At 37.5% G+C, this 26,418-nt stretch overlaps 3 protein-coding genes across 14 annotated transcripts in view; all 3 read left to right on the top strand.

Moving 5' to 3' along the window:
* Positions 1–11,371, top strand: part of LOC106666012 (roundabout homolog 2-like) — a 353,928-nt gene extending 342,557 nt beyond the window's left edge. Inside the window, exons 9-16 of one of the 2 annotated variants that reach the window (XM_014392873.2) lie at positions 7,121–7,891; positions 7,954–8,069; positions 8,126–8,698; positions 8,758–8,830; positions 8,893–9,038; positions 9,802–9,921; positions 9,980–10,226; positions 10,288–11,371. In XM_014392873.2, coding sequence (XP_014248359.1) covers positions 7,121–7,891; positions 7,954–8,069; positions 8,126–8,698; positions 8,758–8,830; positions 8,893–9,038; positions 9,802–9,921; positions 9,980–10,226; positions 10,288–10,466 — 2,225 coding nt within the window. In that variant the 3' untranslated portion in view covers positions 10,467–11,371. The remainder of the gene's footprint in view (positions 1–7,120; positions 7,892–7,953; positions 8,070–8,125; positions 8,699–8,757; positions 8,831–8,892; positions 9,039–9,801; positions 9,922–9,979; positions 10,227–10,287) is intronic. The other variant, XM_014392874.2, reaches the window with a different exon arrangement.
* A 580-nt stretch (positions 11,372–11,951) lies between these two features.
* On the top strand, positions 11,952–25,084 carry LOC106665993 (fatty acid-binding protein-like). 11 transcript variants are annotated; one of them, XM_024227597.1, is made up of 3 exons: positions 11,952–11,970; positions 18,221–18,478; positions 23,674–24,468. In XM_024227597.1, the coding sequence occupies exon 3, from the start codon at positions 23,678–23,680 to the stop codon at positions 24,278–24,280; it is 603 nt and encodes a 200-aa protein (XP_024083365.1). In that variant the 5' UTR covers positions 11,952–11,970; positions 18,221–18,478; positions 23,674–23,677; the 3' UTR covers positions 24,281–24,468. The 11 variants fall into 11 exon arrangements, with proteins under 11 accessions (XP_024083365.1, XP_014248325.1, XP_014248328.1 ...); XM_014392839.2 differs by lacking the exon at positions 11,952–11,970 and adding an exon at positions 17,863–17,950; XM_014392846.1 differs by lacking the exons at positions 11,952–11,970; positions 23,674–24,468 and adding exons at positions 20,078–20,215; positions 20,498–21,003 and having other exon boundaries at positions 18,183–18,478.
* Positions 12,884–13,763, top strand: LOC106665894 (bladder cancer-associated protein B). The gene has a single exon (XM_014392699.2). The coding sequence runs from the start codon at positions 13,143–13,145 to the stop codon at positions 13,380–13,382; it is 240 nt and encodes a 79-aa protein (XP_014248185.1). The 5' UTR covers positions 12,884–13,142; the 3' UTR covers positions 13,383–13,763.
* Positions 25,085–26,418: the final 1,334 nt, after the last annotated feature.

The raw sequence follows: 26,418 nt of genomic DNA, 5'->3' as shown, positions 1-26,418 counted from the left end.
TTACTTTGCGTATTCACTCCTATTTTTATTATTAATCAAACAATTATACACTTTTTATCTTTCTTTTATTTTCTTTCGTTTCGTGTTATCATAAAAACAAAACTACTCTTGCCAAAACGAACTGGTCTAAGAATGTCGCCGGTAAGAAGCCATCATACTACAATTCCGGTACAGAAGAATTTTCGGCTGTTTGACTGTGTAATTTTTACATGACGAGAAGTCACATTGTGATGTTTTCCCACATGTTTCGAACTTTTTTCACCCTTTCGGTCCGCACAGTTTCGCTCCTACTGCTCACACGTTTGCCGTGTGTCTATATACTGTTAATAAATAGCAAATTTAAATATTTTTGTTTTTATTTGGTCAGTTAATACAATCAAGAAGGAGGGTCCGCATATACTTGCTTTTTCAATAATGTGTAGAGATTAGTGACCGTTAATCGATAGTTATTCAGATATCGTGAGATCACACCCGACCGCATCTCACGATATCTGAATAACTTTTTCAATAATCGACAATATTTACGCAAGGGTACGATCATCTTACCGACACACCGGTTTACTTTTTGTTCTTACAGCTATAACTATTGGTCGGCCATAACGATTGGGTCCGTCGAGATTCGCTTTTTCTGGCCGAACGACTGTCATATCATAGACATATATATAAAACTCTTTGAAATATTAAGGTCTAATCTATAAAAGAAATTTTTATTTAAAAAATGAACTGTACAAAAGTAGTCTTCACATTTTTAAAATAGACTAAACCCGCACGACTTGCCAATCTTGCGGAAGTGTTGGTCTTTGTTTCAACCACTTATTTTTTTAAGGCAATTAATGTTTACTTTAGTTAAGAAACAAATTATTGGATTAACAACGAAAGAAACGAAATAAGTTTTTTCAAAATTTTTGACCAATTTTCAATCCGATTGCGCCATTATTTGCAGCATAAAAATTCTTTAAAATGGTGTGTCAGTATGTATAGGGTCATATTTGATATTTTGAAGTTGAACTGGGCCAGAGGTACCATGTATAATTTTACTCAAAAAAAAAGGTTAAAATTTGAAACTCGACTAAAAAATGTTAAAACGTATTTTTTTGTTTTTTTGATATCGTCATTGGTTCCAAAGAAATTCAGCTGGGTCATATAAAAAGGACACCTGTATAATAATAATTACTGATAGTATGCGTTGAAATAAAAATACTACACGACTATTGCTTACGTTGTGTAAGAAAGACGTCGAAATATACCCCCCCCTTTACCCTACGTTTACCCTATGATTACTGTTAATTACAACAACAGCGTTAATCAGTAATTAAACAAAGGTGGTAAAACTTAAGAGGCGCAATTTCAGTACGGCTAATTGAAATCAAATATTTCCTCAGGGTAATTGGGTCGTTTAATTGACGTGGAACCGAGACGGAAGCCCAAACTTTTACCCCGTGCGAGTCGGAACGGATCGGAAACGACCGAGCGGGACACGTGGACCCGGGGAAACGTCCCATCCATCAAGGTGAATATAAACCCCCTCGGAATCCCTTAATCCGAGGGACAACAACCAGTCTCGAATGACCCATTAGAAGAGTCTCTTAAGGAAATAAGTTATCCAATTCCCGGAACGGCTAATAGGGAGATACGTCTCAGTCTCGGCGTTAACGGCCCTTTAAGCCGGCGGCTAATCCTTCTCGGTGACAAATCTATCGACTTTTACAAAATATGCCCTTTTCCCTATCGGAGGAATTGGTTTTTAAGGATCGGCGGCCCTTTTTCCTCCTTTTCTCCTTTCCTTGGACAGAAGAACAAAAGAAATTTTCAATAACAAGGAGTTAATGTCCACTTAATTCCAGTAATGCAGTTACATTTCATATGATCACATTATTTTTTAGTAAGGGAAAAAGTTTAGACTAAAAATCTCAACTATCGTGGATATTCAGTTATCGACCAAATTTGATTATATTTTGGTTTGGATGTTATTGGGTATGTGGTCCTTCAATGAATCGTACACTGTATTATAGAGTTGCCAAGCTTTCGGCGCTATATTTGGCCTTCCTCAGGACACTACAACAACATAATAAAATATTTTTTAAAAAATTAATACAAATTCAGTTAATTTACAAACATAGAGATAACATTAACATTCAACTTACATGTACGACGTCCTAAATAAAAATAATAATTTCACTAATTTCGTGGTCTGCTTGACCAATTAATATATTACAATTCACTAAGGTTTTTAGTTGAGATAAAAAAGTCAATGGCACGAGCGGGATTCGAATCCACGATCTTCGGCTAGATACGCCGCTGCTCTACCAGTTGAGCTATCGTGACCTCGATCCACTCGGACACCAATCTCCTATCTCAACCCCACCTTTTGAGTTTTCCCTCCTTTTTGCCATTTTTCAATGCCATTTTGATTACACATTTGAATTTTTGATTGGGATTTGATTCGAATCCCGCTCGTGCCATTGACTTTTTTATCTCAACTAAAAACCTTAATTAATTGTTAATTTATTACAGTCAGTCTATAGATTACAGGAATTACAATCTTTTTGAACAAACATGGATTCTTTTAACAATCTACAGCCAAGTACTCTTTCATTATCCATGATTTTTATTTCATCTATATTAAAATTAAATTCACTAATTTCTTGGTCCGCTTGACCAATTAATATATTACAATTAATTAAGGTTTTTAGTTGAGATAAAAAAGTCAATAGCACGAGTGGGATTCGAACCCACGATCTTCGACTTGATACGCCGCTGCTCTACCACTTGAGCTATCGTGACCTCGATCCACTCGGATACCAACTTCCCATCTCAACCCCACCTTTTATATTTTCCCTCCTTTTTGCCATTTTTCAAATGTCGTGTAATCGGATTGGATTCTCGACGACAAATTAAATGGCCACGGAGAGCTTTAGTGAAGTATACTTCATTTTAAATCATTAAATTCACTAAGTTAGTGATTTGGGTTCGAATCCCGCTCATGCCATTGACTTTTTATCTCAACTAAAAACCTTAATTAATTGTAATATATTAAAATTAAAATTGTGCTTCTTGTCAATCGCATGTACCTGTTCTATTGTGGTTGTTACAGTCATATTTTTGGATTCTAACCCTTTCTAATTTCTGTTTGGTTAGGCCATAGTATACAGTTGGACAGTCGTTACATTTGATGCAATAAATAATATTTGACATTTTTTCTTTCTGCTCTTTGTCTTCTAGTTTTGTAAAAAACTTCCTACCTATTTTGTTTTCAAATTTATAAACTATTTTTACATCATTGATTTTATTTTCCAATAAAACTTTTAATTTGTTTGACATATCTTTTACAAAGGTTAAAGGTCGAAATTTTTTATTGTTATTGGATGGAGTAATCTGCCTATCCATATCAGTATTTCCTGAATTAATACCATTCGATACAAGAATCTTTTCTATTTTTAATTTGTTCTTTTGTTGGAAACACTTGTCACTTAGCTTAAACGATCTATCAATTAAATTCATAATAATGTTAATTTTGATTTGTGTGGAGTGTGAACAGCTGAACTAGTAGACTTGTGATACCAGTCAGTTGATAAATTGCCATTATTTCGTATTATCATTAAATCTAGAAAAGGCAGCCTGCCATCTACCTCCACTTCATGGGTAAAGATAATCGATGGATGGTACGAATTAAATGCTTTAGTTATTTTGGTCAATTCATTTTCCTTGATAATCAAAAATAGATCATCAACGTATTTTTTTATCATTCTAATGCTAAAATCAAAATTTATTTTTACCCAATCTATTAAGTCATTTATGACTAGGTCTGCCAGAACAGGAGATAATGTTCCTCCCATAGCAACTCCTTCGACCTGTTCATATATATCACCGTTGTACTTGAAATAGCCTTTAAATGCAGTACAATGGAAAATGTCAAGAATTGTTTCACAGGGAATATTTGTAAGTGTTGTAATTTCACTCTTCTATTTAAAATGTAGGTTATTAAACCTAAAGGTACGCTTGTGAATAAGGATTTTACATCCAGAGATATCAACAATTCATCACCATCAATTATATGTTGGGTTATGATCCCCTTAAATGAGAATGAATTCTTTACATTATAATCTTTGTCTACATCTAATTAACTAACTAAAATAAAAGAGAACTTTACTCCTCTCTGTACTTTACTCGTCCAACCTATAGTTATTTGGAGGCAGATTATGCCTGTGGTTACATCCTCGATGTATTCCACGCCATCAACAGAAGCATGTCTGTCGGGGAGGGTCATATCACTCAGAAAATGGATCTCTATTGTCGATTCTCCTTGCAAAAGTGCAAGAGTACGGTCGTACAGTTCCCACGCTAATAAGACGTTGATTCAATTCGATCCCGGGCTAAATTTTCACTCAATTTCAAAGTAGGGACTTACCCAGGAGCCGTTTCAGCGAAAGGAGAATATTCAAATCCCGGGAGAGCGACATCGCATGTTAAACACCCTGTATAAATATGCATAGGGGTGTCTGTCGAGGGTTTGAAAACCAAACCCGACGGTTATTATTTCCCGGGTGCCGCCTTACCTCCCGGTCGGTTCTCTAAGTCGTGCCATTTGCATAACCGAGCCGGAAATCCTGTCGCCCTCCGCGGTCCGATTTGCCAGAGCGAAAAAGTCAAAGTCTATTTAAATTATATCAAGACGAAAGTGGAATTAGACGAAATCCATTCCAACTTTGAATTCTTACCCATTTTTATACATTTAGCGTAAAAAATCTAATTGACTTGGCAGTAAGTCTGAAAAATTTTAAGTAAATAAATACTTTTATGTAAGTGCTTAGCTTACTAGACAGTTTCTATCTACAATATAAATTCACCAGTTTTCGTGGTCCGCTTTACCAATTAATTCCGTGTCCGAATGGATCGAGGTCGCGATAGCTCAAGTGTTAGAGTAGCGGTATATCCAGCCGAAGGTCATGGGTTCGAATCCCGCTCGTGACATTGATTTTTTGTCTCAACTAAAAACCTTAATTAATTGAATGGCTACAATATAAAGTTTTCTATTTAAAATGTAGGTCTAAATAGGGTGAAGATAGAAATGGGTTTTACGTTTTATGTTTAAAGTGTTAGATTTACCAACTATTTTTTCACTCAGGAATAATCTCGATATGGTCTAGATGAAAAAAAAAACTTAAAATGTTATCTGCCAAGCTTTCGAGGTAATCACCTTAGGCAATCGTTTCTGTCTAAAATCTAACGTGTTCCCCTCAAAAGGTTAGCCTAACCAGGGTGAAAGCGGTGAAATGGGTTTTAGAAAAGTTTTTTAGCGTGTTTTTCCGATATTTTTAGGCCAACAAGTCGAATTGACATGGCAGTAAGTCTGAGAAACTTATGGGGGAAAATAGTTTTAATTTATTTAAGTGCTTAGCTTACAAGATACATCTTGATGCGATTGATATCAGCCTTAATATTATATTTATATATAAAAAAATGATCCGGGATAAGGCAAGTTTGAAAGAAATATTTTTTTCAGCTTAGAAGATGCAAACGTTCTTACCATAAAATCATGGTTTTACATGACTTCAAGCATAAAACCAAAAAAAGGAAAAGACACAAAGAAATAACGTGGTCGTAAACCTGAAAAAATCTAACTAAAATTTTGCTTGAAAGAAGATTTACATATTATTATCTGTCAGTATTTCTATTTATCTGTTTTTCCATTTATTACTCTTTTTTTAGTTTTTTCCTTCGGCCTCCCTTTTCACTTTGTTTATCTGTCTATGTGAATATTCTTCTGTATGTACACACTCTTCCTTCATCCCTCTTACCTCTCTATGTAAGTTTTTTCATGTTAATTTGGTGTTGTTTTTTTGTTTTTTGTCGGTCTCTATTTAGCTTGAATGTTTGTTTCCCCTGTTTTTCAACTCTGTATTAAAGTATTAGAGTCACAATGTCCTTTTTTTTCCTTTTCTTTAATTGCTAAACGTCAACCTTGACAAAATATTTTCTGAGGGGAAGCCGTGTTTTTAATTTTGAATCATAATACGGCCGTTTCTATGTCTCTCTCTCACCTCTCCCCTTTTCAGGACTAAAGAATCTTCTAAAAAAACAGATCCTGACAACTGAAGAACGTCTAATTAAAAACAAAAAAGTTGAAGTAAAAGAACAAAAGGGGAGACTAATTACAGAAATATAACAGAACAGTTTTCCCAATTCATTCCCCCTCCCCTCAACGGCTCGATTCACCAGACCTCAGTGTATTAATAAGCTTAAGAAAATTAAGGGCTTAAAGGGTTCGCCGAGGATTTAATTAAGTCTGCAAAGGTCGAGATAAAATTTTGACCGGGTCGTAAACAAATTTCGCAGATTTTTCTAAACGGTTTTTCCCTTCCCGCGCGTTCGCCATGTATCTTTGAGGAGGCCGGAAGTCTGGATAAATAGGCGGTTTAATTGCGACTTCCGCTCCTCAAACCCTCGACTTTATGGCTTTTCCCCCTCGGAGAAATGCATGATATAAAAACTCCTTTATTGTCCATTAAAAATAAAATTGCTCCCCCGACCACCCCCCTCCGACCCTAAACTACATTTCTTTACAGCTTGTAATTAAATAAGCTACAAGTCACAAATCCTGGCTTCATTTTTTTTCTGAAATTCGCTGAATGAAACATCACCCTCCTCACCTAACCACTTTTGAAAGTTAATTTTACAAAGAAATATTTCACGTTTTTTAAATATTTCTCGATTTGGAAAGAAAGAAATCTTTACAAATCTATGTACTCAACTATCTACCTATCCGTCTATCTACGAATGTATCTATCTAGCTATCTGTCTGTCACCTAGCTATCTCATTTATCTATCTATATACCTATTTTTATAAAACACTCTAATTTTTGGATTTCATTTGCTTGAAGTAAGGTTTCATCTGCTTGAAAAAAGTTTTCATTTTCTTGGAAAAAGATTTCATTTGCTTGGAAAAATGTTTCATTTGATGAAAAATGGTTTCATTTGTTTGAAAAAAGAAATAAGTTTCATTAGACTGGAAAATGCTATATCACCATACAAATGTTGAACCTCTAAATTGTTTTCAAAGTGCAACAATTGGCCAAATTATCCAGCTTTTTAAATAATCTCTTTCTGCATGAATTGACAGAACTGGAGCAGAGCGATTCCGGCCTCTACACCTGTACGGGCGTATCGGAAAGTGGCGAGAGTTCCTGGTCGGGGTCGTTATCAGTCGAAGATAGCCCAGGGGCGGATTTGCACCGGAGCCCCGACCCGAGCGCCTTCCCCGGCCCCCCGTCCATCCCGAGACTACTCAACGCCTCCCAGTCCTCCCTCACTGTCATCTGGGACCCTCCTCAAGACTCCGGCACCATAATCGGCTACACTGTCGAATACTACAGCCCCGACTTGCAGAGCGGGTGGGTAGTTGCCGCCCATAGGATTCCCACCAACTACATCATGGTCAGGGACTTGAAACCGGACACCGGGTATATTTTCATAGTGCGAGCTGAGAACCCTTTCGGACTGTCCGTGCCGAGCAGGGTATCACAGCTGGTCAAGACGATGAGTAAGGATTCGAGGGCGGTGCCGCCACAACAGCTGGACGAAGCGAGGATGCGGCTCAGCACCAAAGTCCTAACGCTCAAGAACCTCATACCGACTGCTTCGACCGCTGTGAAGATCAGCTGGGAGCTCGTCGGCAGCGACGAGTTTCTCGAAGGCGTCTATGTTCGTTTCAGGGAGCTCGCGGGAGGTTCGCACAAGTACAACATGCTCACGGTGATGAACGCAGGGGCGACGCAATACACTGTCTCAAACCTGCGCAAATTCACAAAGTACGAGTTTTTCCTCGTGCCTTTCTTCAAGAGCGTCGAGGGGCAGCCTTCCAACTCCAAAACTGTGCAGACTTTGGAAGACGGTAGGAAAAGACTTAAACACTTGCGTTTGGTCAATATTTACAGTTTTTTCGTCTTATTCTAGTACCTTCTGCTGCACCGGTTAATATACAAATGGATATGATCAACGCTACCACGGCGATAGTCAGGTGGACGGCACCATCCCCTCAACATTTCAACGGGATATTACTAGGATATAGAGTAAGTCATATCTAAATTTTACTTTAAAACAATTTATAATTTTTATTGTATTTTAGATACAAGTAAGGAGTAATTTGACGAAGATTCCGATCCAGATGTCAGTTAATAGCAGCACGAGGTCCATCCTTTTGCAAAACATTAGCACCAACGGGGAGTATGGTGCTAGGATCGCGGCGTACACGCGAGTAGGGCTGGGTCCGTACTCTCCCGTCGTGCCTTTGAGCTGGTCGACCGCCCAGCAAGGGCCTCACGCACAGCCGAGCCATTCGGCCTCCGACACGTGGCTTTTCGTCACGTCCGTATGCCTCATCCTCCTCGTCCTCGGTGCGGTGGCGACGTCGTTCGTCTACCTGAGGAAGAGGCAGATGGCCAAAGACCTCAGCCACCTCGGCGGACCGACTGTGAGCGGCGGCAACGATCTCTCCCTCCTCCACGGCAACGGGAAAGACACGCTCTGGATCGACAGGGGCTGGGACAAAATAAGCAGCGGGTGCAAAGTCGGTCCGCACGAAGTCGGGCCCGATTACGCCGAAGTCGATGCCAGGTCACTGTCCACTTTCTACAACCCCAGAAAAGAACAGCCGACTCCTTACGCCACGACCACTCTTTTAAGCCGGACAGATGAAAACGTACGTTAAGTAATACATTCGACCTATCTTATTTATTAACTATAAATTATTTACCTTAGAAATCAGACGGCCGTTCGCACACGATAGACTCGAAGGACATGATGGCCCAGGAACTCAGGCCGATATTTCTAGGTAAGGTCGACGACTTGATTGTCTCAAAATTCCCTCTCTGATTTTTTCCCTTTTTTCAAAAGTTGACGACCCGCAAATGAGGAGGATGCAGAGGCTGACCCCCGACTGCATGCAGAACGGATTTCCCAACTGGAACGAGTTTCTACCCCCGCCTCCGGAACACCCTCCGCCGGTCGGAGATGCCAGATCGGCACACCGGACCTACCAAGTGAGTACAGAGGATAAAAACAATCTGGGTACAGAAGATTGAAATATATTTGAGAACATCTTACACAATTGAATTCTTTCCCTTTCAACACTCTAAACTATTGTTTGATACAGTTTCGACATTTCGTCTTCTTCAGTTGGGGGGTCCAGTAAGGATGGTTCAACACTAGGTAGAATGATAATTTACTTAGGGGTGTTTCATCTCTATCCAATATAATTCAAACTATGGTATCTAGCGTGTAACTATGTCAAACCATCCCTAACCCAAACTGTCAAATCTGGTGTGTAACCATCTCTACGGTTTTTAATAATCTCTATATCATCTATAACCTTAAATATCAAGTCTGTTATGTAACCATTACTAGCCATTTCTATGGATTCAATAGCTCTTAAAGAGCGCAGTATAATACACACCCTGACTAATACATCTAACTGTTTCTATTCATGCCTTACCCAAACTGTCATATCTGGTGTATAACCATCTCTAACCATCATCCATAACCTAAACTATATGAACACTAGTATGAAAATCTCGTCTTATCATTTACCTACGCATTTTACCTATCTTTATCCATCCAAAACTCAAATCATTGTTATATATGATGTTTCACAATTCCTAAACACATCACCAATGAAAATGGCAGAATTCTGAGACACATCTGAAACTGGAGAGAATAGGCAGAGGTAGACTTTCTGCACCGGTTTAATTTATTTATTCATTTATTGTATATTATTAGTTGTTCATGCGAATTAATTGTGTGCAGGTATGCGGAAGTCCAACGATAAACCGAAGATGCGGCAGCTGCTCTTCAAGGGATGGACTCTCTCAGAGGTGTCCTCCTTGGCACAATGACACCTGCCGACATGCGCACACATCCCACTCTGTATGTCTTCCTTAAGTCTTGAAGAAAAAGTTTTACAATTTGTTTTAATTTGCAACAGGTGCGCTGTATGCACGAGTGCGGCCGTAGCACATGTGGCAGCAACTGTTCATCGCACCACAGCCACCACTGCCAGCCACTTGCCCACCGTCTGCGTGAGCCTACACCGGACCACACGCACGAAGAAAGCACGTCGCTCCTCTATGGCCAGCCCGTCAACAGGGTCTGCAGCTGCGACATACACTGCTGCGAGAAAAAATCAAACACGACAATCCAAGCGACAAGGCACAACGAAAATGCAACAAAATGTAAAATCTAATTTGTTCTATTTTTTTGGTTTCTGTTGTATTCAGTCATAACGCATTGCAGGTGATTGCCAGTGTGATCATAATGAGACTGAGAACTGGCGGAGGAATTGGGACGAGTGCGGCAGCTATCAGCAGAGCGACTGCTGCTCCTGCAGCGAATCATCATGCCTTTATTCAGAAGCTGCGCAACCCTGCAGGCTACCCAACACGATGAAAAGTGCAGGGAGCCAAGCAGACTAAATATAACTCAACAATCGAGTTACAACTCACAAGGGAAGACAATACAACAACAGAATGTGAACTGAAAAAAATGCATGTTCAGCCACTCTGTAAATAGTTACTCCAATTATGCTGTATTTAACTTTTTTTTAAATACAGCATATTGTAAATGTTTTGTACAAAATAATATAATCAAAAGTGTGAATAATCTGTACAGTTTTCAGTGTTAAATTTGCTGTATATACACGTAGTAAAATAATATTTAAAAAAACTTTATTACACATTTGTTAGATCTAGTTTCAACGCCATTCAATGGACTTTATATAGAACGTAGATCTATAAAAAAAATTCCTAGGAAAAAAAACAGAACACAAATGTAAAAGTGTTCTTTAAACAAGTAAAATTAAACTAAAAATATCATGTTAATGTTATTTCGGAAAGGATGAAAAAAGAAAGGATTATCCTTTGCAAAATACTAGTCATTGTAGTAGTTTGAAAGATATTATAACTCGTAGTTATCTGTGATTGTTTGTTAATTTTATAAGATAATAATAAAAATATTTGAACAAAAACGACTCAATTAGGTGTAAAATTGGTATCACGAATGTACATCCCACGCAAAAGTAAAGATTTTTTTTAATTTGAAAAAATAAATTTAACAAAAGTCTTCAAGTATCGAACAGTGTGGTGATTGTTACCATTCGGAAAAAAAGTGATACTACTCGATTTTCTAGATAGTCGTTCCTCACCACTGCATCCAACCATAATTTTAAATTTTTATATTTTCAATCAATCATAAATCATGTACATAATGGTGTTTTTTATGTTTCATTTGTCTGCCAAGGAGAAAGGCATGAAAACTATGTTAACTCATTTTTGTTATCTTTTGTTCTCTCTTATTATGTATTTCAAAAATGCACAAAATAAAGAGACATTTAACATTTTTTAACATGTTTTTTGACCCCCCACTTCCTTTGAAAACATGTGTGTTTACTCTTATAAGGTTTGGATTATTTATGAATCTCACAATACGGATCATTTCATATCAACAAAATCTTATAACAGGAATAAAACAAAATTACTTTCTACAAATTTTGTAGAGGAACTTCAGATCTGCTATTTTACCATATTTTCCCCATTTATAATGCCTTATACACCAACAAAGACCAAAGGATGAATGAAAAATATATAACAAATCTTAAAAATTCCCATGGAAGGAAACCATAATTAGTAACAATTTCTGCAACCTGAAAACACCTGAAAAATATCAGGTTTGTCCAAGCAAATAAAAATATAATGGATAACAGCAAGAGTACACAATTCCAGCTGTAGGATTTTCAAAAGTTTTACTAGTTATTATACCTACTAAATAAACAAATAAATCAAAGATGTTATATAGATAGATTTTGAAGAAATATTTTTGTATACATTTCTAAAGTTTTACTAGTTTATTATTCATTCTAAATTCAAGAAATATTATAAATAAGCTGATTTTGAGTTATTTGACCGCTATTGGAAACTGAAAGTTTGTAATTTTGATTTTATCCTATAGATTTTGAGGAAATCATATTTTTTCATATTAACGTAGAAATTTCTAGTACTTTATCAGTGTATTTTGTATTTTCAATTAATGGAATAATCTAAAAAGGGAACAGAAGTTACCCGGCTGATGTTCCAAGCTAGAATTTTGACTCCGACCTTTTTTATTCGGCTTGACAAATCTGACATTTTTCAGATTATTGTAGAACTTTTTAGTGTTTTATCAATGCATTATGCATTTTAAATTTAAGAAAAAATGTAAAAAAGCTGAACTAGAGTAGAGTAGTAGTAACTGGTGCAAAACTGAAATTGTCATTGTTATATTATTTCTTAGATTCTACTTTTCTTATAAAACCTTGGCATTTTGTCGTGTTTTTGACCTTATTTTTCTTTGTTATTTACTTTATAGAGTATTTTGTATTTTCAATTAACGGAATAACCTAAAAAGGGAACACAAGTTACCCAACTGATGTTCCAAGCTAGAATTTTGACTCCGACATTTTTTATTTTCCTTGACAAATCTGAGATTTTTCAGATTATTGTAGAATTTTTTAGTGTTTTATCAATGCATATGCATTTTAAATTTAAGAAACAATGTAAAAAGGCTGAACTAGAGTAAAACTAGAGAGTAGTAGTAACTGGTGCAAAACTGAAATTGTCATTGTTATGTTATTTCTTAGATTCTACTTTTCTTATAAAACCTTGACGTTTTGTTGTGTTTTTTGACCTTGTCGAGTTAGAAGTATCCTTTGTTATTTACAAATTATTTATTTGGGTGGTTATTTTTGTGTTTTTATGTAATTGCCGTTGTTGTCGTTTCATAAAGGCCCGGACTCGATGAGTCATATGGCATATCGATTCCTGCAGCAAGTTCAATTCTTAGTCGATTCAGTACTTTTTAGTTAGTACTTTATAGTTCTAAGTTTTTTTCAAATTATTTCCTTTCTGTATTTTGTATTCTGTGTTTTTTCGTCCTGTCCTCCGGCGTCGAGGCGGATCGATTCGGTCCGTCGCGTTTCGCGTCGTCTCGCCGTGGCCGTGGACGTCCGCCTCCTGGTCAGAGTCAGGTCACTGGTCGCTGGTCAGACTTCAGAGTCAGGATTGACTGTTTCAAAGCCCGTGGGTATGATGTCGTGTAAATCCTGTTGAGATGTCGTCATGTATTGTCTCCAATGGCTCATCCCCGTTCTGCTCATCCCGAAGCCGGTGAACCCGACCCTTCTGCAGACCCATGTCGTCTTCATGGTCCTCTACCTGACGGGGTTCTTCTTGGAGAAGAAGCCCTGCACCATCTGCAGCCTCGTCTTCCTCTCCGCGGTCGTGCTCATCTGCTACTCGGGACTCGGCAGTTGCATGTTCTGGAGCAACAACTGTGACAACGTGCGATGCGAAGACTGACTGCTACGCCCTTTTGACAAGGGTAACAAAAAAACAACCCCTTTCACTAAACAAAAATCAACCCCTTGTGTACAAAGTGTAAATAAAGACCTTTTACACAATTTCATGCCCCCTGAAGAAAATTTCTTTTTAAAAAAATTCCAAATGATAGTTATTTTTCCCATTTTTCTTTTCAAAACAAGAGTGCCTTTTTCCTTGTAAAACTCTTTAAAATAAGAGTTCCAGTCTGACTAATTGTATAAAAGTGTCAAAGAATGTTACCACAATTTTCCTTAGAGTGTTTAAGAAGAGGAACGTTTTTATTTATATACTTTGCATTATTAAAATATAAGCTAATGTGTACATAGATTCGGTGTACGTTTAATAAAACAAACAAAACAACTGTTTTTTCTCTATCTCAACACCTTTCTAAGATTTACCGTATTCGACAAAGCATTACGCAATGATACAACGAGGCGATGCAATGTTTAAACAAAGGGCTGGTCTTGATCGTTTTGTTTGTTCTCAAACGGGACAATTTACAAGATACCACCAATAGTTTTTGATAAGTTAAGTTTTGTAAATATAGGAAGTGAACTTGGATCGTCACCAATCACTCAAAGTTCAGTACTATTGGTGATGATCAAGCATCACAATCGTAAAATGTAAAACCAATATGGACCTGTCCTGGTATAGTCGTCGACTGTGAACCTGCTACTACTTTTACCGAGTTTTCTCCTTTATTATTTACTATGCCTGTATGAATCAAGAAGGAAGCGCATGAACCGACAGTGGAGCAAGTCATACAGGCGGGGTTTCTGAAGACCCTTTCTACACTGGTCAGCCCGAATAGAACTCACAAAAGCGTACTTGACCTCACTATTATCTAGTCTATTATATTTTTAGAACAATACTAAAGTTTTATCAATCTATTATGTATTCTAAATTGAAGCAATAGTGCAAACAGGCTGTTCTTTGAATATTGACTGATTTATACTTCAGATTTTGAAAAATGTGAGATTTTTCAGATTATTGCAGGATTTAATAAAGTTTTGCTAGCTTATTGTAAATTATAAATAGATGCAGATATAATTTCAAGGTATAGTATACTGCGCCCTTTAACAGCTATTGTAGCGGGTTGAAGCTCTTCTATGGTCACATTATGCATCTCAAAACATTTTCTCCTGCGGGCTAGTGTAGCTCCGCAGTTTGTTAGTAAATGTGTTGGTTTCTCTTCTGCCTCTTTGCAGAATCTGCATGTGCCATTTTGGTTTATTCCAATCTTCTTTAAATGTCCGTTTAACTTGCAGTCAATAGTGTCCTGTTAGGAATCCTATTAGGATTCGCAGTTTATTCCTGCTTACCTTGACACATTCTGTAATTTCTTTTCTTCCAAAATTGGTTAGAAGATTCTTGGATTGTCTGTCCAATAAGTGAATTCCATAGTTCCTTCATTTTCTGTTTGTCCTTCTGTCTGAGATACTCATTAATAGTGTGAGTTCCTATGCCACAGAAGTGTTCAGGTCCTGTCAGCGGTGTAGCAGCTCCTTGCCTTGCAAGGGTGTCCGCTTTCTCGTTGCCGTCTACTCCCATTTGTCCTGGGACCCAGCAGATGCTGACTGTTCTGCATACCTAATATGTTTAATTTGGTTTTGCAGTTCAGCGCAATCCTTGAACTAATGATATTTGAGCTTAGTGCTTCAATGGCTGCTTGGCAATCTGACAGGAAAGCAATATTCTTATTTTGTACCCTTTACTTAGGTTGAGTTGAGTACATTGCATTCGATTGCATGAATCTTAGCTTGGAAGATACTGGTGTATTTTCCCATGGGTTCTGAGTATTTGATTCCAGGTTCAAATACTCCTGCCCCTGTACCTTCTTGTGTACCAGAGGATGGTGCCATTCTTAAAAGAGGTGTTTCCCTCTTGTTCCCATTCTTTTTTTGGTATCTAGGTTTATTCGGAAGTTTTGGTTAAATTCAAACATCCTGTTCATGTCGTCTCTCGGAGCCATGAGTTATTATAAATAGAAGAAATACAGGCAGATTTTGAATTATTTGACTGCAGCATGGTAAATATAAATGATAAATATAAAAATACAATTAAAGAGTAAAAACTGAACAACAACAAAAATGAAAGACATAATTACTAACCAAATTAAGGCAAAAGAAACAAAATAAAGCTGAAAGACAATTCAACCTACAATATTTAGGTACATATTTAATGAAAATAATGCTCATTGTAGATATATAAGACAAGAGAGCAAGATTTAGGTGAACCGGTAAATGAAATAAATTGTAATAAATTTTTAACAGTATGAAATATAAAAGCACTTACAAAAATATAAAATGTAAGAAAATTCAACTAAAGTAGGGTTGTAGGATATGGTTTTTCACAAATAACTAAGTCCATGCTATGCAGATGTTTTTATTCTCGATCATCATTCTGTGTAGAGGAGAAGAGAGCGTGTAGTTAGAGCTTTGGAATTCAATATAAAATAGTTTGTGGGTTTTAAGAGAGTGCGAAGGGATGTGTAGCTGTAGCTGAGAGAGGAGAGAAGGACTATCAACAAGATTGATTGTTTAATAATTTAAATACAAAAACAATATCAAAGTAATCCCTTCTTAGTGCCAGTTCGAAAAGTTTAAATTCAGAACGAATTCCAGGGTAGGCAGAGTTTGGAGAAAGATTGTTTGTATTTTTTTTTTTTTTTATTTGTTTCATACAAATTGAAGAATTTTTTGATAATTTAGATATAATTGGTTCCAAACAGGTGTAGCGTATTCTAGTATGGGTTGTACAAAAGCTTTATAAAGATGGACGAAACATAGAGGATTTTTAAATTCATAGGTGTTCCGGATGATGAAACCTAGCATCTTCATAGATCTACTTTTTATTGAAGAAATATGTTCTTTAAACTTGAGCTTTTGATCAAAAAGTACACCAAAATCCTTTACGACCTCAATTCGCGTTAAAAGAGAATCATGGAGAGCGTAATGATAAAGAAAAGGTTGTTTCTTATGAGAGAATGTAATTGTGCAGCATTTGGAGACATTGAGAGCAAGTTTGTTAGCACATTATTGATAGAATTTTGTAATTGAAAGCAATCAGAAGAAGTAATTTTGGAATAGATTTTCAGATCATCACCAAATAAAAATTGAGCAGAAGGGAGAGCAAGATGGATATCCTTGATAAATAAGAGAAACAAAACTGGCCCAAGATAAAGACCCTTGCGGGACTCCTGAGGAAGCCGCAAAGGGACACGATTTAAATTATTTTACTTTGACTATTTGTTTTCTGTCGGAGAGAAAGCTGGATAACCGATTCAAGATAGTTCCGGTGAAACCATAATCCATTAGTTTCCTTAACAGTATTGTGAGATTTACTTTATCAAAAACATTAGAGAAATCATTGTACACTGAGTCTACTTGGTGTCCAGAGATTATTGCATCTAAGATATAATTTCGAAACATGAGCAGGTTAGTAACAGTTGATCTATTGGAGCAGAAACCATGTCGCTGAGGTATAATAAAATATTTAATGCCATTTTTAAGTTTAACAAATAATGGAATCAAATATCTTGGAGAACATGGATTGAATAGATATTGGTCTGTAATTGGAAACATAGATCTATCGCTGGCTTTATGAATTACAAAAGTTGTAAATTAATGGAATAATGTAAAATGGCTGATCTTGAGTTATTGGATTGTTGGTCGAAGCAAAAAAATCGTATTTGTGATCTGTTAAATCTGAGCAGGGATATTTAAAGATTGTTTAGTATAAGCAGAGAGTTAGAGCAGAGTGTTAGAGGTTATACCATTTAGACATAGTTAATGGTAGTCATGAATAGAGTAGAGATAGTTAAGGATGTATAGAGAGGTTAATGGTGAGCAGTAGTTGAGTATAAACTGAGATTGTTAGAGGTTGTTAATGGTTAATAGTAGTCACAGATAGTGTGGAAATTGTTCAGGATGGGTAGAGGTGGTTAATGGTATCTATCGATAGTGTAGAGATCGTTAAGGATGGATGATGGTTAACGGTAGGCTGGTATGGTTAAAGGTCGTTAGATGTGAGTAGGGATATTTAAAGATTGTTGAATATAAGTAGGGATTGTTAGAGTTTATACCATTTAGATATAGTGAATGGTTGTCATGAATAGAGTAGAGATTGTTAAGAATGTTTAGAGAGGTTAATGATGAGCAGTAGTTGATTATAAGCTGGGATTGTTAGAGGTAGTTAATAGTATCTATGGATAGTGTAGAGATCGTTAAGGATGGATGATGGTTAATGGTAGGCTAGTGTGGTTAGAGATGACCAAGGGCCAGCAAGATGGATGAGTATAAGTGGGATTATTAGAGGTTATACCATTTAGACATTGTTAATGGTAGTCATGAATAGAGTAGAGAGTGTTAAGGATGTATAGAGAGGTTAATGGTGAGCAGGAGTTGAGTATAAGCTGGGATTGTTAGAGGTTGTTAATGGTATCTATGGATAGTGTAGAGATCGTTAAGGATGGATGATGGTTAATGGTAGGCTGGTGTGGTTAGAGATGACCAAGGGCCAGCAGGATGGTTGAGCATAAGTAGGTGGTAAGTAGGTAGTAGGATTGTTAGTGGTTTTTAATGGTTATTAGTAGTCATAAATTATTTGACAATTGTTTTTGTATTTTGTAATTTTAATGTTACATAAATTAATATAATAGTTTTTAGCAGTCAGGCTCTTATTAGGCTTTATGATTTTGTTGTGTTTAAAGCGTAATTTCAGTTATTTTGTTTCTTAAGTTAAAATTAAAACCAATATGATTACTTTCATTAAATTACAACTAACTCACATATGAAATTTTTTTTTTCGTAAAATAGTTTATTGAAAAATCAAATTTCAAATCGAGCCCTTTATTTGTCATCCATCCTCGACATGGCCCGGTCGTCTTTCGGCCACAGAAGGATGGAAAGTTGTGAGATCGAAATATGTCCAAGACTCGCCTTTTCTCGGGTCATGGGATGTTGATCGACGCTTCTCTTCGACATCCCACGGTGTCGCACCGACCTCTCCACATTGACACGGCCGTCACAAGATCCAATTTGACAAACACGATACTTTTCGAGGGGAAATATTTGGTAAGTTGCTTTTTTCTTTTATTCTATCTTATGTTTAACATTTAATTTCGGTATTTTAAAGTGTTCGGTATACATAAAAAAATAGCAAATGTTCCTTCCCCTCCTTTACTGTCTTGAATCAATTTCGAACATATGATTCTTTATTAACAAAAAAAAAGTTTTTCGGAAAATTTTCAACGGACGATATGTAGACATTGGTCAAGGGCTTTGAGGTGTCATGTTACAAGGATAATAAAAACAATAAAAGAAAATCAGGATCAGACGAAGCCCCGTCTCAAGAAATGTGCGTTTTCAACTCGTTGGACATTTGTTCTTGGCTCTCGGCCGGTTTGGAGGGGCTCCGTCGGACTTCGTAACACGTCACCGGCATACAAATATTATACATGAAATTTGAATAGGTAGGATTAACACATTTACATAATTTACGAACAAAATCAAACGCACGAACTCTTGGCGAATGGAGTTCAAACATCTTGCAGGTTGGGTCCCTCGAGGCCTCCGGGCTGGTGAACTTGTAGTTCGGCGTTTTTCGATCATCCTGGTCTGCTAGTTCTGTTTTCGCCTAGCAAATGCATTTCAGCTTCTCATCATCAGCTGAGGTTTGTTACGATAGTTAAACACCCCCTCAGTTTAAAGGTGATAGTTTTAGATTTAGGGATGAGTATACACAGGTTAGACATGAGAAGTGGTTGAATTGATTAAAAATGGATTGAAGGACACAATCAACATTTACTTCAAAGATAAGTATTAGTGGAAGTGGTTAAAGCTGGTGTTAAGGATGGTTAGGAGTGATTAAAGATTGTATATTTGGTCGTAGGTTACAGATTTTTAATGGTGGTAGAGATAGTTAAGATGGTTGGCTTTGTAGAGATAGGAAAAAGGCCATGGATTATTAGGGGTGGACTAAGAATAGACCAGAGATCCTTAGAGGTCTTTATAGATTATTAAAGATAGATTATTATTTATAGATATTAAAGGTAATATATAGATTATTAAAGATACTTAGGGATGGCAAAGGTTGGTAGGGTTAGTGAGATATGTTAAGGCTTGGTGGAGGTGGTTTGAGATTGTCATAATGTTCAGGGATACTAGATCTGGTTAGAAATGGATCAAGAATACTACAGTGAGAGGAGAAAAAAGTGGCCACCCTCCAACACGCCATTCTTTATTCCTTCAAATTCTCTGTCAAACTGGGCGACTTTTTACCCTTTGACAACTCGTCCCAAAGGTGTTGCTAAGTTTTGGTATAGATGGTCAAGGACACTAGATCTAGATAGAGATTGTAAAGGATGCTATATCTGGATAGAGATGGTCGAGGATAATAGATTTGGTTAGTCATGGTCAAGGGTGCTAGATCAGGATCGAGATGGTCGAGGATGATATATTTTACTAGTCATGGTCAAGGGTGCTAGATCTGGATCGAGATGGTCGAGGATGGTAGATTTGGTTAGTCATGGTCAAGGGTGCTACATCTGGATAGAGATGGTCGAAGACGACAGATTTGGTTAGTCTTGGTCAAGGGTGCTAGATCAAGGGCTGCCAGGATGATAGGAAACGATTAAACTACAGAATTATTTAACATCTTAACATTTACAACAGGTCATGTTTGCTGAGAGGTCAAAAACAAATCACCCGGGATATTCCAGATTTAATTTATGTACAACTGTGCCTACAATAAATCATAAATTATAACCTCTCGAAAAAAAGGAACACCATATCATAAGGTCATAGTAAAAGGTATAAATTCTTTTATTTTTTTAAGTACAGAAATTTTGTTGCGATCTAGTCAAAATTTTATTCTAAAACACTTTTTTTTGTGATGTTACAAAAGAAGGTAAATTTGAAAATAATCTTGTTTTTTTAATCATTATTTTTATAATTTTCGGTTTGAACTTTTAATGCAAAACCATGCAAGATGTTTGATATTTGAATATGAAAGATGTCCAAAAATTTTTTGTATATAAACATTTTCTTAGTTTATGTTCTACAGTGGATAAAATTTGGCTATAAATTGTCTAGCTTTCACACTTGAACACAAAAACCTATTAAAAAACCGAACAGACCCAGCCAAAAATGGACAAATTTTCCGGGATCAAGTATACGTTGCATTCGAGCGAGAACTTCGACGAATACCTGAAAGAGCTCGGCGTGAGTTCCCTCGTGAGGAGCGTCTTCATGAAACTTCGGCCGTCCTTCCAGGTCTTCGTGAACGGTGACGCGTACCGCATGGTCTTCGGCACCCCGGTCAGCAGCATCAAGCTCGACTTCAAGCTCAACGAACAGTTCGAATACGTCCTGCCCAACTTTCAGAAGGTGTACGTCACTGTGCAGAAAGAGAGCGACGACACGCTCATCGAGTACCAGAACCACGATGACAAGAAGATGTCGAAAATAATTCGCAAGTTCTATCTGGACAGGGCTCTCATGACCTACATAACCGGAAATGTGACGGCCAAAAGGCTGTATTTGGCTGATGAAGAACAACCTCGTTAAATATAAACGTCCAATACAATTTTTTAATTGTTGTCTTTTTTTTATTTAAACTTTTCATAACTTACACAATTCATTAAAATCTGTATAACTGGATTTATTCTTTAGGTCCGCCTATCCTCGCTGTTTTGGTATGACAGAAATTTCGATATTTCTTTATCTTCAGTGGTAGGTCTATGAAGGATATTTAAACACCAGGTATCACTATAGTTTGAGTTTGTAATGGTTAAAATTGTGTAGAGATGGATACACACTAGACATCACGGCAGTTTGGCCAAGAGATGACTATGGATAAACATCAGCTGTTAATGATGAGATAGGGGCCTTCTGCTCTGAATAGATCTATTGTGCTCCCTGTTTTTCATAACTCACTGGCCAGCTTCAGGTTGTTAATCGGCCTCCATAGCTTTGTCAACGGCTCACCTTCCTTGCGGTTTAATTTTCCTAGTTGCAAGATTCTGCACCAACACCTTCACAGAAACATAAAACGTGTTCTGCGGTCTCCTCCTCTTCCTGGCAGAATCTGCTCAGTGCTTCTGTCCGGTGCATGCGCTTTCTTAAGTGGCCTTTCAGGAGTCAAACCAGAATCCTGGTTCGGTTGCGGTTACCTTCCAGTAATTCTTTTGTAAGTTTTGCGGTTGGTCCTTCTATGGATCCCTTCGCGTGCCACCCTACCTGTGGTATTGTTCCACCAAGTTTTGGAATCAGTTTAAGAGATCCTCTTTTGTGGCAGGATGCTAAACCACAGTAGGGTCCATGTTGGCCCCCTCTTCGGGGCCTCCATATCCCGAGTACCTAGGGACCCATGCCAGGGTCAGATCATTAGTATCACTGTCTTCGTCAGGGCCTCCATGCCATTCAATATTGATTACACACCAGGGTTAGTTAAATATTTACAATAAACCCACTTGATGGTGAAATGCGTCTTACATACAGCGAGGAAAGGCGGACCAGGATGATCGAAAACACTCCAATGTTTAAAATCTTAAGAAACATTCTATGGCAAATTATCAACCATAAAACATCCTTTTTTTCTATAATAAACAACACTACAAATAAGTAACAGTAAGCAAAATAATTCCTGTCATACAGAAGGACTTAACATGCAACAGTTGTGTGCCGCGCATATCTCAAATAAAAGCCCAATCCAGGCGTGGCAAATACGTGCAGGACCCCCCTACACCCGGACAAATATAATTACAAAGGCAGAGATCAGATCAACAAAGCACGATTTTTCCGAACTAAAAAAAATCTCGAAATCCTGCTAGGGAACATAACATAATTTACTATACATTTATTGATTATTTTAGAAAATCATTGATACGATATAAAATGGACAGTTAATAAACAAATAACCGGGCTATTGGCCTCAGGCCACACGAAGAGTCTCACATACTCTATTTACTATATATTAAGTCATTAGTATAAATGTTTACAATTTTCCATTCGCTAATAAATCAAAATAATTTGAACACCTCTAACCAGCCATAGCCATAACTGTTAATTCATAACCAACCTTAACCATCTCTAAATTTTAATTCACAACCATCCCTAACCTTGTTTAACGATCTCTAAATGTTTATTCAAAACCATCTTCAACTGTTAATTCACAACCAACCATCTCTATCGAAACTTAACCTTCTCTTCCCATCTTTAACCATCTCTACCCATTCATAACCACCTCTAACAATTTCTACCCACCCTTAACCATCTTCAACTTTTAATTCACCACCAACCATCTCGGCCAAAACTTAACCTTCTCTTCCCATCCTTAACCATCTCTACCCATTCATAACCACCTCTAACAATTTCTACCCATCCTTAACCATCTCTAACCATTTGTAACCATATTTAACAATTCTAACAATTTTTAATCATCTGTACTACATCCTTAATCATCTCTACCCCTCCTCAACCATTTATAACCATGTCTATCCATCTTCAGCCATCTATAACTACTCCTAATTCAACTATCTGCTTTAACTGTTAATTTACAATCTCCCTTACTATCTCTAAATTTTAAATTCAGAACCATCTCTAAACGTTAATTAACAACTATCGATACTGTTAATTCACAACCAACCATCTCTTCCCATCTTTAACCATCTCTAACAATTTGTAACCGTATTTCACAATGTCTAACTATTTTTAACCAACTATACTACATCCTTAATCATCTCTACCCTTCCTTAACCGTTTCTATCCATCTTCAGCCATTTGTAACTACCCCTAATTCAAACTATCTCGTGACTTTTAAGTCCATATTTGCGATATTAATTGGCCCGCATGATGAGAGATGTTTTTGTTGGGTTTTCTAAAGCATTTAACACCTGTGTATTTGTAAAATAATTATTCAAAATAGATTTAGTAAGGTTATCAACTTGTTTGTTTTTTAAATACATTGATTTTAAATACATAAATACTATTATTTTTCTTCAGTTCGACAATATCTATACCTTGATCGTCTTTGGTGCATGTTTTAAAAGATTTGGTGGAAATATCATTGTCTTTTGAGAAATAAGTCGTTACAGCGTTGGAAGAATAGACGAACGACCTAATGAATCTAGACATTATATCTAAATGGAAGTATCCTTTATATTGTTTAGTAAGGGTTTTTCTCCATTTGTTGACCATTTCAAACCACTCTAGATTCGACACGAGAAAAGAAATCCATTTTTTTAAAGCTAAACAGAATTTCTTTGCAGGGAGATGAAATTCGTAAGTTGGATGAGAAAAAGATTTTGTGGCGCGAATCACAGACGTTCTTCAAAGAAAAATGTCCAAAGCGAATATACAAAGAGAGAATTTGTAGAGACAAAGCGTTATATACCTCTGAAGGAATATTTCGGCCTCACGTACACACTTGTGAAGACCGAGGGGCTTGACGAATACCTCGCCTCGTTGGGTCTCAACTTTGTTAAGCGAAAGATCGCCGTCAAAATCCTGCCCGACACGTTCGAGCTCAACTACGAATCGGGACACTTCGTCCTTTACACCTTCTCGAATTTCTTGAAGCTCGAGCTCGAGTTCAAGCTGAACGAAGAGATGGAACTCAAGACCCCGGACGGGAGGTTGTGCAAGGTCGTATATTCGTTCGAACCGCCCAACAAACTCGTCGAGGTTCAAAAGAGCTCGACCGTGAACAGGATCGTACGCTACTTTTCCCAGGACGACGTCGTCATGCAGTTCAATGTCAATTCGACCGTGTGCAGAATGTACTTCGAGAGAATCCTCAAAACTGACAAATCGCCAAAGCTCCGTTTCCGGTCGCGCAGCCTCACTCCTTTCCATCACTACAACTGTATCAATTAATAAAATATATACAATTTCAACCGGTCTATTTGCCTTTTGTACACACGTACACATGAGGAAACGTCTTAATGCCACTTTAGTTTCATACGAAATCGTATTTCTGCGGATGACCCAGCCCTCCCTTTTCTTTTATATTTTTCGTTATGTAGTTATTTGATTGTAGTAATTAGAATTATAGCCGTTTGATATTTCAGGACAATACCCAGTCGGATGGGATGCGTAAAGTCTTGTATGAGTGCCGAAGAGGATGGCGTCAAACGTTTTAGTGTCAGAAAGTCCCTTTCTGTTTTATTGTCGAGCAAGATGAGGTTGGAAATGGAGGCGCCGCTGCGCCCGTTTTGCGGTGTCCATTACAAGCTGATCAAGACCGAGAACCTGGACGACTACTTGGCCGAGATCGGCGTCAACTTTTTCAAAAGGAAGTTCGCCGTCAAAATGCTCCCGACCAACTTCCAGCTCAACTACTATTCCGGCGTCTACGTCCTCAAGACCTACTCGCATCTCCTTCACGTCGAGACAAAGTTCAAGCTCGGCGAGGAGGTGGATGTCAAGACGCCGGACGGGAGGAAGTGCAAAGTCATATTCACCTACATACCACCTAACAAGCTCCTCGAGGTGCAGAAGTGCCCGGTTGTAAACCAGGTGGAGAGGGTCTTCACACCACAGACGATGGAGACCATACTCACCGTTAACGCTTGTGTATGTAAAATGTTGTTTCTCCGGGCCGAAAAGAGAAGACGCTTTTTCTGACCTTTTTTCAAAAATTGATTTCTACTGTAGTGCAGTCAATCCAAATAAAAAAATCCAACCTATATCTTTTTTCTTATTTGAAATTTTAAAAATATTATAATTATTCAAGACTGCGAGGTGATGAACTTGTAGCTCCTGGTCGCCAAATCTCACTACTTTAGACGATCAGGTGCGTCCTGGCATTTAGTCACATCAATGATGGGTTTGTTGTTAATACAATTATATATGTATGTATCTCTAAGTTCACTTTTCCTTTTGTTTGTACACACACACCGTGGAAAGACAAACAAAAAAAAAAGAACTATTTCCACAACATCAAATACTTTTCAAAAAAGATCTATACCTAACCATCTTTTACCAATCCTTCATTAACCACACTCACCTTTTTTTCTCACCACCCTAGTACCCTAGTTTTTAATATCTTTAATCATTCTTAACCATTTCCCACCATTCCTTGGTTTAACCGCCCCCACCCGTCCATAGTGTGTAATCACTCTTACCATACGTACCTTAACCATTCCCATACTTTCCTAGTGTTTTACCATATCTAACCATCTCTTCCTACTCCTTCCTTAACCATCCTCACCTCTTTTTTGTGCCGCTATCTCTACCCATTTTTGCCCATCTCACATTACTCTTTCCTTAACCAACCCATTCGACTACCGGTATGAAATCATATCTAACCTTCTTAATCAACTCTTGCCACTTCTTCCTTAACTACACAAGTTTCTACCTTCCCTCACCACTCATTGACTTAACCACCTCACCCTTCCATGAAGTGTCGCCATCTCTAAACATCAAAACCCAATTTCTGACCTGTACCATGTCCCTCGGAGGATCACCAGAAATACTGTTTTTAGCCATGCCTCCTTTAACCAACCCTGGTGTGTTACCATTTCTCCCCTCCCTAGTACCCTAGTTTTTTAATATCTTTAACCATTTCCCACCATTCCTTGACAACCGCCACCCTTCCATGGTGTGTGTTAACACTCTTACCATACTTCCCTAGTGTTTTACCATCGCTAACCATATTTAACCATCTCTCCCTACTCCTTCCTTAACCTCCTCTCCTTTTTTTGTTAATATACCTTTCTACCTTCCCTCACCACTCATTGACTTAACCACCTCACCCTTCCATGAAGTATCGCCATCTCTAAACACCAAGACCCATTTTCTGACCTGTACCATGTCCCTCGGGGGATCACCAAAGCCACCAGAACTACCTTTTTAACCATGCCTTCCTTAACCCTCATCCCTGGTGTGTTACCTTTTCTTACTACCCTAGTTTTTTAATATCTTTAACCATTCTTAACCATTTCCCTCCTCTCCTTGATTTAACCATCTCTAACTTTACTTTCCTTAACCATTCCCATACTTCCCTAGTGTTT

Source organism: Cimex lectularius, unplaced genomic scaffold (genome assembly GCF_000648675.2).
Source record: "Cimex lectularius strain Harlan isolate CLEC.00 unplaced genomic scaffold, Clec_2.1 scaffold203, whole genome shotgun sequence".
Lineage (NCBI taxonomy): Eukaryota > Metazoa > Arthropoda > Insecta > Hemiptera > Cimicidae > Cimex > Cimex lectularius.
The sequence above is the reverse complement of the archived record's forward strand: the minus strand, read 5'-3'. Positions and strand labels throughout refer to the sequence as shown.